Source organism: Schistosoma mansoni, chromosome 2 (assembly GCF_000237925.1).
Source record: "Schistosoma mansoni strain Puerto Rico chromosome 2, complete genome".
In the NCBI taxonomy this organism is placed as follows: domain Eukaryota; kingdom Metazoa; phylum Platyhelminthes; class Trematoda; order Strigeidida; family Schistosomatidae; genus Schistosoma; species Schistosoma mansoni.
In genome coordinates, this window is record NC_031496.1 from 17,789,400 (window position 1) to 17,799,290 (window position 9,891).

The following is a 9,891-nucleotide window of genomic DNA, read 5'->3' on the forward strand; positions in this document are numbered from 1 at the left end:
CCTCTTTCTGTATATAGATAAATCATGTTAGAGTTTTTTCCTTCAGTCGCCACTAGTATATTCGAAATATTTTTCTTTTTCTGAATGAATGGCTAGTTAGTTAGAAATTATTCATTAATTAATTGTAACTACTAAACGGGAAGCCTAAATTGTCTAAACAAACACTAGTCGCTAAAATTCTAAAAGTATTAGATATTGTGTAAACACAACATACACTAGAAGAGAAACATAGTAACCTTAACTCCAATACAGAATGAATATTTGGCATCTGAATAGTTGAGAAGAATCAGAAATTTGATTTTCCCCCATAAAAAATTCCATAAGTTAAATATGATAAGGCAGTAATCAACATGGTGTAATCAAATGTCAAGCGAGTCTTGTTCATTCTTTATTTTGAGATTTGTTTTTTCTTACCTTAGTTGATAAATCGAAATGTTTTATATTGCTATAAAGTGAATTACGACTTGAACTCTTGCTGCTAGACCTGAATTTTGAATCATCTGGTTTTTCGATAGTTGAAGTGTGATGAAGTCTTCTTGAGGCCGATTTAACTGATACAAAAGATTCCGATTGAGGTTTCACATAAGTCATAGCTTTACGTAATGGATGACGTAAAAATCCTGATCTACTTAGTTGCCCAGAATTTGTAACAGTTGCTGTATCATTAACTGTCTGTTGAATTGGTGTTGGGGAAGAAGATGATGCTTGCTGATCTTTTGCATGTTCCGTCTGAAATGTTTTCCCCATTTTAAGATTGTTTGTTGAGACATACTGACTTGTGATATTTCTGAAATTTAAAAGTGAATAAGATAGTGAAGCTGTAAATGAGATGATAACACAAATGACTATTTCAATACAAATAGGAAAAGAAAGTTTGGTTTACTTCTTAGTGGTACTAATTATATAGAATAAGTTGTGAACCGCTTAAAATCTAATTACAAAACGTTCTTTTCTTTTTGAATAGTTTTTTTCCTTCACTATATATTTTATTCATAAAATAAAACATCCCTTGTCAAGGTGCGAAACAAAACTATAGGGATAATCCAGAAAGCCTAGGAAACGTTCAGATAGATTTTCAAATTTTTGCTCAAAATCGTCAAATTTAAGAGAGTGAATGGATAAACAATATTTAAACAAACTTGATATTCCAGTGATTTAAAGCTCTGCTTGTAACTATAAAGATATATGGCTAACTAATAACTTATATTCGGTTTAAGATCTCTAACAGCCTATGCGCAGTTTGAAAGAACATATTATTAACATGACAATAGGTTGATTACTTTAGATTCAGTGAATTTTGAAGCTCTAGAGCTCATTAGCTGGTAGCATAATTGACTGTTCACCTTTATTTCTGAATTTTTCGAAATGAATCCACTTGGTATTGTTTACTTGAATCTTCGGATTGATTTTTAGGACTGTAATTGATCAGTCTCTTATTGGCATATGTGCATACTATGCATATCTCCCTAATATTGCCTTAATTCAGGAGCATTATAGGCAAAGATGGATAGTGGCTAGTACCCAGACGGAACATCAACTCTGAGATCCAGGTACACCCATTGCACAAACAAACGGCTATCAGCGCTCAGTAGATAAGTGGATAGTGCAATGACGTTTGAAGCAAACGTTACTGGGTTCGAGTCCCAGAATGAATTTTAACTTTGAGATGCATGTACATCATGCTGATGAGTTCTAAATGAGACGAAACGCGCGTCCTGGATTTCACTGCTAGCCACTATCCATCGTTGCTTATAATCATAAAAATTATTTTTTTGTTTTTAAATTTATATTACAGTGCACTTTAAATACATGTCTCTCTTTAAATATATGTTAAATTCAGAAACATATCCGTGTATATTCACATTTCACAATAACATTGTCCGCCACTAAAAAAGTATATGTCAATAGTGAATGAAAACCTTTTCTGTATTAAAATTTTATCTTAATTAATTAATTAATTACCTTAGATCACATTGTGCCTTCAATATCTTTTTAAAGGCTTGTCATAATGCAAAGATTTCATTCGACCAATGAAACCTTCAAATAAATACTAGCATTAGATTTTGTTACTAAAACTAATCTTAACAGAAATAATTCAAAGTCTTGAAATATGTTTATAGTTTTAAACTGTAATTTAGTCATCTTTTTTTGGGGGGAGGGAGGGAGGGAGGGAGGTAATTTACTGGAAATCTTAGAAATAAACAGTTCAATGTGACGGATACAATTTGACCGAAAAGAATATATTTTTCGTTTTACAAAATGAGAAAAATGAACAAATATAAATATAGAATTTCATCAAAACCTCAAAAACTCATTAATCAATACAAACCATCAGTATATTAAAATTAGTTATTCATAATTGATACGGAATTATCGATTTGAAGGTGATCATTTATGAAACCTATCACAAAACGTCTTATCTCACTGAACTCTGTGTTCATTGTGGAATTAGCATCTAAAAATGATTTGTTTACTTCTTAGAAGTAAATCAACTCCTTATAAGTTATCCATTTTTTTAATATGTAACTATAAAGAGTGACGTTAACTTTTAACACAAAGAGTTCACTAACTTTCCCGTTTTTTTCAAGATGAACATTTCTCTAAGTTACCTTAATCGTTTATCATAAATGTCTTCACAAACAAATCTTATGTATACAATTCTTTTTTCAAATTATGCACAAACATTATGACTGAGTGATGTTAGGTGATGAGAAAAACGTGAACCTAATTCCCGTAATATTTAGCATTCATCAATATGGCGTAGCTGTAGTCTTGAGGGAAATGATGATCCCCAGTGGATTCAAACTAGCTTTCATTAGACTAGCAGTCACATTAAAATAGGATCAATAGAATTTCATCAACATTAGAGAGACGCAACATTGATCATTACTCAGTAGTCATTAAATTTTATTACAGCTAAATATTTTACCGAGTTCATTCATTTTATTGTCTATTTAGATGTACTTAGAATGTCTCAACAGGGTTCAGTCAGTTAATAATAATAACAAGGCATTTATGTATCGTTGCACCAATAATTACCCACAAATATATCTCATACATCTGGATTTCGACAAAGGGACATTCGTAACTTGATATTGTTTACTGTAGTGTGGCATGAATTTTACCCTTGAAGCGAACTATAGTCTAATTATATTGACACTAATTTAGTGCACCATTATTTGAAACTCTGTAAAAATGTCCTTCAGTAGTGAACGAAACGTATTATAACAGAACATAACAGAACATCTTGGTAAAATCTGAAAACCATACAGTAATACTTCATTTGCAAACTGTTAATCAATTGTCTCAGACTTGACTGTTTCTACGTTTCCACATCAATCACCCTCTGTTCTCGTTCTCTTCTCTTCGATCTTCTTAACCTTCTTCCATAAGACATTGCATTTTCAATTCATGATACATACTATTTATATATGTCGACATCAGTAGCACACAACACACTACCAGTAAGTATCAATGAGTCACTCACACAATTTCATCCTTATTGTTTGAGTTATATCTAAACGAGCACTTTGATTTGTTAATAGTTTTGTTTAAAATATTAATATTTGATTGATATTTATTTTACTATCATTACTATTGTACATTTTAATTTTTATCATCAGACATAAATAATTCAAAGTGATTATTATGTTCAAACTACATCGCTAGACGGAACGTTGAATCTCTTCAAATTTCAATCAATGAGATTACTTTGAAAAAGTATATTTACATTAATGTCTTCTACATACTTAATGTCTTATCCCTTTCAAACTGTCTTTATAAATTTTGACTAACATTCATTTAAACCATACTAATATAGGAGATGTAATTAAAAACTAATTGAAGAGAAATTTTTCTTCTCTTGTTTCATCATTTTTTAAATGTTCAAACAAGAATTCACATTTTAATGTAATCATCCAAATATATTTGTTTGGAACATTTTATTTTCGGAAGGGGGTTTGTGGAGATTATAGTAATTTTTGTAGTTGTAATCACGAGTCAATTGAAGCTAGACCACCATTGAAAACCTGGAAGCACTGGACAGCCGTTTCGTTCTAGTGTGGGACCCGTCAGGAGTACGCATCCACGATCCCACCTCACGATATTTGAACCCAGGACCGAGCGCTTAACCCTCTAGACCCCTGAGTCGGTATCAATTGACTCATGATCTCAACTATTGAAATTATGATAATATCCACAAAACCCCTTCTGATATAAATCTTGAAAACTTTAACATAATTAAAGTTTTACAGTTACATAAATTTTTTTCATTTTCATTTAATTAACCATCAAAAAATATTAAACATATATAGATATAGGGAGTTAAAAAGAACTTAACTAGTGTGTTACCATAGATATAGATAAAGAAAGGAAAAATTACATCCAACTCAAAAGATTTCATTTAATCACAATTAAAACCGAAAAATAAATAAAGTTTTTTTCAAATGAACTGAACATGACCTGAGTTCATTGATTCTAATTTACAAAGATATAACCAAATTAGAATCACATTTCCGTTTTTCTTTAAATCAAGAAAGCAAATTGAATTAAGTACTTTAAACTTAGTGAAACTCGCATTTGACTTCGTATATAATAAAAGATTTTGGTAAAATTAAACAATTTATTTTAGTGATTAGTCAAGAAATTTTAAGCTTCGTTTAATGCTATAAATATTTGTACTTACTTACCTACACCTGTTAACCCTCGTAGAGGAGTATAGGCCTCCCTCCAGCATTCTCCAGCTAACTCTGTCCTGGATAATCTGTTCCAGTTCTTTCAAGTTGCTGTCCATCCTTTTCATGTCTGCATCCAATTTCCGATCTAGTGTGCTTTTCGGTCTACCGCTTTCTCGTTTCTTTCCAGGATTCCAAGTTACGGAATGCCTCGTGATGCAGTTTGATGATTTCCTCAATGTGTATTCTATCCACCTCCAACGTCTTTTACTAATTTCCTCTTCAGCTGGAAATTGATTTGTCCTCTCCCACAGTAGGCTGTTGCTGATGGCATCCGGCCAGTGAATGTTGAGTATTTTGAGTAGACAACTGTTTATAAATACTTGTACCTCTTTGATGATGGTTGTGATAGTTCTCTAAGTTTCAGCTCCGTACAACAGAACTAACTGTTTTGACGTTCATATTAAAGTTTCTGACTTTGATATTGGTTGACAGTTGTTTTGAGTTCCATAAGTTTTTCAATTGTTAGAATGCGGCCCTTATAATGATTTGTAGTTATTTAAAAATCTCTATCATATTAAGACACTAATATATGATTAAAAAGTATTCTTTTCAATTCATTCCCTTCAGGTTCTACAATTATGTAACCAAATTTATAGTTCAAAAAGTAGCCAAGTTTAAGGCAAAATACATCATATAAATTTATTATAAGTGAATACAAGAGTCCCACAATAGGATGAAACGACCGTCCAGTGCTTCTAAGTTCTCCATGATGGTCTAGCTTCAATTGACTCATGATTTCAACTAAATATAAGAATACAGGACTGTTAAATAAGATAAAATTAATAATGTTGAGATAGCTAATATGTAATGTTAACGTGAATCAGCTTATAAGTTAAATGAGATTAATGATCAGAATAAATATGGGTCAAATAGGCTGTAAGAAATTATAGTTCAGTTACAAACTCGATCAAGTGTTTGGTTGAAGACTATATTAAGCATAATTATATGAAATCACTAAGGAATAATAAGGTGCAGTAAGTGCTAAGTACCGTGTATTCGGCGGAGTAAAAGTGATGTTATACCAATAATAGTAATAATAATAATAATATGTGTATATAAGAACTTCCGTCTAAATTAGAGCGAATAGTTTCACAGTATTTGGGTGCCGAGTTGATGTAAGACATTAAATAAGAACAATATGTGTAGTTACATAAAAAATAGAATAACTTAAGCTAATTTTCGGAAATTGTTGATCCGATCATTGTTCACTGGTTTTGTTTATAGGAAACCCTTAACCTAATAATACTACTTTACTTTTGTACTTTTCTTATCACCCAAATATAACTTATTACCTATTACTTAAATACTTTTCTTGCACACTAGTAATTGTACCGCGGACTGAACATTTTCGAAACGGATAAACTGTTACAATACATAGTAAAATTGTTTTATTATTGAATAAATACGATTTAATTAATTGTTAACAAACTGAAATCAAAATTCACAAACTACTTATAATCGATTATTACATATTCGTAAACTTTAATTAATACATTTGAATATTAAACCTGTTATCACCAAAATGTTTATCAGCTCAATTGTATTAACATATTATCAACGTTTTGTATATCGGCCAGACACCGCCCAGGTGTCAAGCTCTCCCATTAAACGGAAATGAGCTGTACTGTTTGGCTTGTCACGTGAAAGTCTGGATGGTGCCTGGTTCCCCTGAAAACCAAAACAAAATTACCCTGGCCCATAAGGCTAATATTATATAAATGTGAATATCAGTCTATCTACATTTCTCAATGTTTTCTCACTCAGAATTCAATAAATCAGATAAGCTAAACTTATCTAACTATCAGTCAGTTAAAAACAATTTTGATGCAGATAGGATACGTTTACTTAAACAATAATTGATTGAAATGAATATTGTCGTTTTTAATTTTTCATTTAACTCTATAACAGACAGCTTAAAAGACAAAAATATCTTATAATGAAACAATGAATTCGATTTTAAATTTGTTAGATACTTTTTTAAATTTTGCGTGTATTCCTAATTTCATTACAAAATATTACATTCAATCCTAGTGAAATGTATCAAATTTAATGAAGGGGAAAAAAGGTTATAATACAAGAAATAGTGTTTTAGTCAGCTTTTACATTTTTACACTACTTACAAAGTAATCTCTTCTATAGTAAGCAAAGATGGATAGTGGCTAGCAGTGGAATCCACGACGCGTGTTTCGTCCTATTTGGGACTCGTCAACTGGATGTGCCTGCATCTCAGAGTTGATGTTCACTCTAGGACTCGAATCCATTACCTTTCGCTTCAAATGCCATCGCGTTATCCACTAGGCCACTGAGTCGTGATAGCCACCTGTGAATTAAGGCTATATTGAAGCAATACACACAGTATGCACATATGTCAATTAGAGACTGACCAGTTGCAGTCTTAAACATCAATGGGAAGATTCAAACAAACAATACTAAGTGAATTTAATCTCTACTATAGTTATCTGATATGCAACTGATGTAATCTAACGAAATAAATTAAGTAATAATTATGTAATGAATAAGTTTCAGATCATAAATCTGTTTGTAAATTATGTAACATACTTGACGAAAAGATGAAATAATTTTCATTATGGACTGACATTAAATCAAAAATCCATATGATCAACACTCCTATCATTTTGTGAAGTAACTTCTCAGTAGTATACATAACTGACTCCGTACAAGAGTATATTTAAAAATTCCAAATAACTAGCCAAACCTAATCAGCTTAAGGAAACGAGTTAGAATCTAATGATTAACGTTTACAAACTTATTCAGAAGCTTATAATATGCCATTACCATTATTGGACTGTTAATAATATCTTACTTCTGATAGTGTTATTTAAACCAATTATACGAATAGTGAGTTTTCAAGTGTTTTCTTTCACAATCTTTTATTACCAGATTATCTACATAATTGATAAACCTTCAATTCTTTCCTAGTCAGCACAAAGATGATTGTTTCATTTTATAACAAACCGTTGACAAGTCAATAAATGAAAAAAATAAGCTAAACATGAATTACATCCGAACAAATTTTGATTTCAATCATTGACCGTTTAGTTTTGTCACCATTAAAAATTTTTAAAAAAAAGTGAACATAAAGCATTTCAATCTCTTATGTCGTAAATCAATTACATCGGTTGATTAGTAGATGAATTGAGTCAGTCACATATATGTAATTTATTTCCAAACTATTGATGTTAGTTTGAAAATGATATATAATGTAATAGAATAACTGATAACACGTATATAAAAATCAATAATGACTTTGATATCAGAATATAAGAGTCTTATTATATTAATAAAAAGAGTAATTGTTTTCTACTCTATAGTTTATTATTATTACCCATTTCTTTTAAACTGGTAGGTCCCGGGTTCGAATCTCTCAAGGTGAGATCGTGGATGCGCACTGTTGAGGAGTCCCACAATAGGACGAAAAAGCCGTTCAGTGCTTCCAGGTTTTCCAAGGGTGGTCTAACTTCAATTGATTCATGATTTCAATCAAATATAAAAAACTAGAATTATGTTTATCGGTTTCACATATTCTACATTGATTTTATTGTTCTTGTTGCTATTATTGTTAATAACTATATCATTAATCAATTATTTTTTTTCCTTTTTCGTCTAGTCGACACTTAGTAACTATTGATTTTACCTATAAAAAACAACAACAACTTGTTTCTAATGGATATTTGTATTATTTTAATTATTCCTAGTAAACATCTGGTTTCTTGTTGTGTTTTTTTTAATTATTCAGATGAATACACAATATGTCGTGTGATCTTTTAGAGATAGATTTTTCGAATTTCAATAATCAAATAGTGTATGATAAATATGTTCATGTATAAAATTAATATACTTGAGAGCTACTTATTGAAAGTTATTCAAAAAGAAGACATTGATCTAGACTTTATCTTCTTTTGTCAGTCATTCAGAACGAGTATTTACAGTTCTAATGTAATTTACTCTACTTCTCAAATTAGAATCCTTATTATGCGGTGTCCCAGTAAAAAATATTATGGTTAAACGAATATTGTTACAATATACAAATTCAGCCTGTATTTCAAAATACAGTCGCTTTCTAGCATAAAACACTAAACTATAGCGCATTTATGAAGTATTTTTGAGCATTTATTGCCATAAAGCTAACGTTAGGTAATAATTTCATGTTTCTCAACGAATTTTTCCAACTAATTAATAGAGAAAACTAGATGTAGCTCACAATTAGGTAACATAAAAAGCCTCTGCATTGTGACTCAATTGAGGATTAAATGCACGCTAAAGAATATTACACTTGTAAATAAATAATATATTTGTAATATCCCAATGAATAGAAAAATTAGATTTTCTAACGTTTCGTGAATCCGTGTAAGCCACTTCTTCAGAGGATAAATAACCAAATTAACATTAATCCAGGTTTTAATAGTACAGCGGAACAACATGAATATTCGGTGCGATCAATCAAAAAACAGGTCTGAACAAGTCAATGTCATGTCATTTCGGTCAAGGTGACTCATAAGCGACATGTATGTAAAATTGTGTGTGCATGTGTGCACTGTAAGGATGAAAAATGTGTGACCTATATAATGATAGATTTTGATTTGTAAGGTAATAGTGTAAATTGTGAATGATATCAGACTAGGTGACTAGGATAGGTAGTCCAAGTAGGATGTATGGTAAGGCCTTCCTTTCTATTGAGAGCAGTAGGATTAAGCATTACATGGAACGCTTGAGCTACTCTCCTTTCTTTGTAATTGAAAAAACCTTTTTGTAATATTTTGATATTTTCGAAATCGATGATGGTCATGAATAGAACAGATTACATTAATAAAGCTCTTGCACATCTTTCAACAGGACTATATTAAAAGATCAACCCAATAAATTCTCAAACGATTAAAAATAAAGTCAAATCAGGAACAATTGAACTTTTGAATGATCTAAAACCAGTCATTTGGGCCTCGCTTTTGTTTGTTCTGTATCCCAAATCATGTAACACTTCACAGTTTTATGGCTTACCTAGAATTCATAAGCCAGATATCCCTCTAAGACTGATAGTAAACTTTCCCTAACTCACCGACAGTAAGCTTTATCGAAATATCTAAGCACCATATTAAAGCCACTACAGCTTAACTTACATAATATAATTAAAGATACA

At 30.8% G+C, this 9,891-nt stretch overlaps 1 protein-coding gene across 1 annotated transcript in view; it reads right to left on the reverse strand.

Moving 5' to 3' along the window:
• Positions 1 to 9,891, reverse strand: part of Smp_122870 (hypothetical protein) — a gene marked incomplete at both ends in the record, with an annotated part of 22,796 nt that overhangs the window by 10,062 nt on the left and 2,843 nt on the right. The window contains one exon of the mRNA XM_018795939.1: positions 415 to 787. Within this exon, the coding sequence (XP_018650201.1) occupies positions 415 to 787 (373 nt within the window). The remainder of the gene's footprint in view (positions 1 to 414; positions 788 to 9,891) is intronic.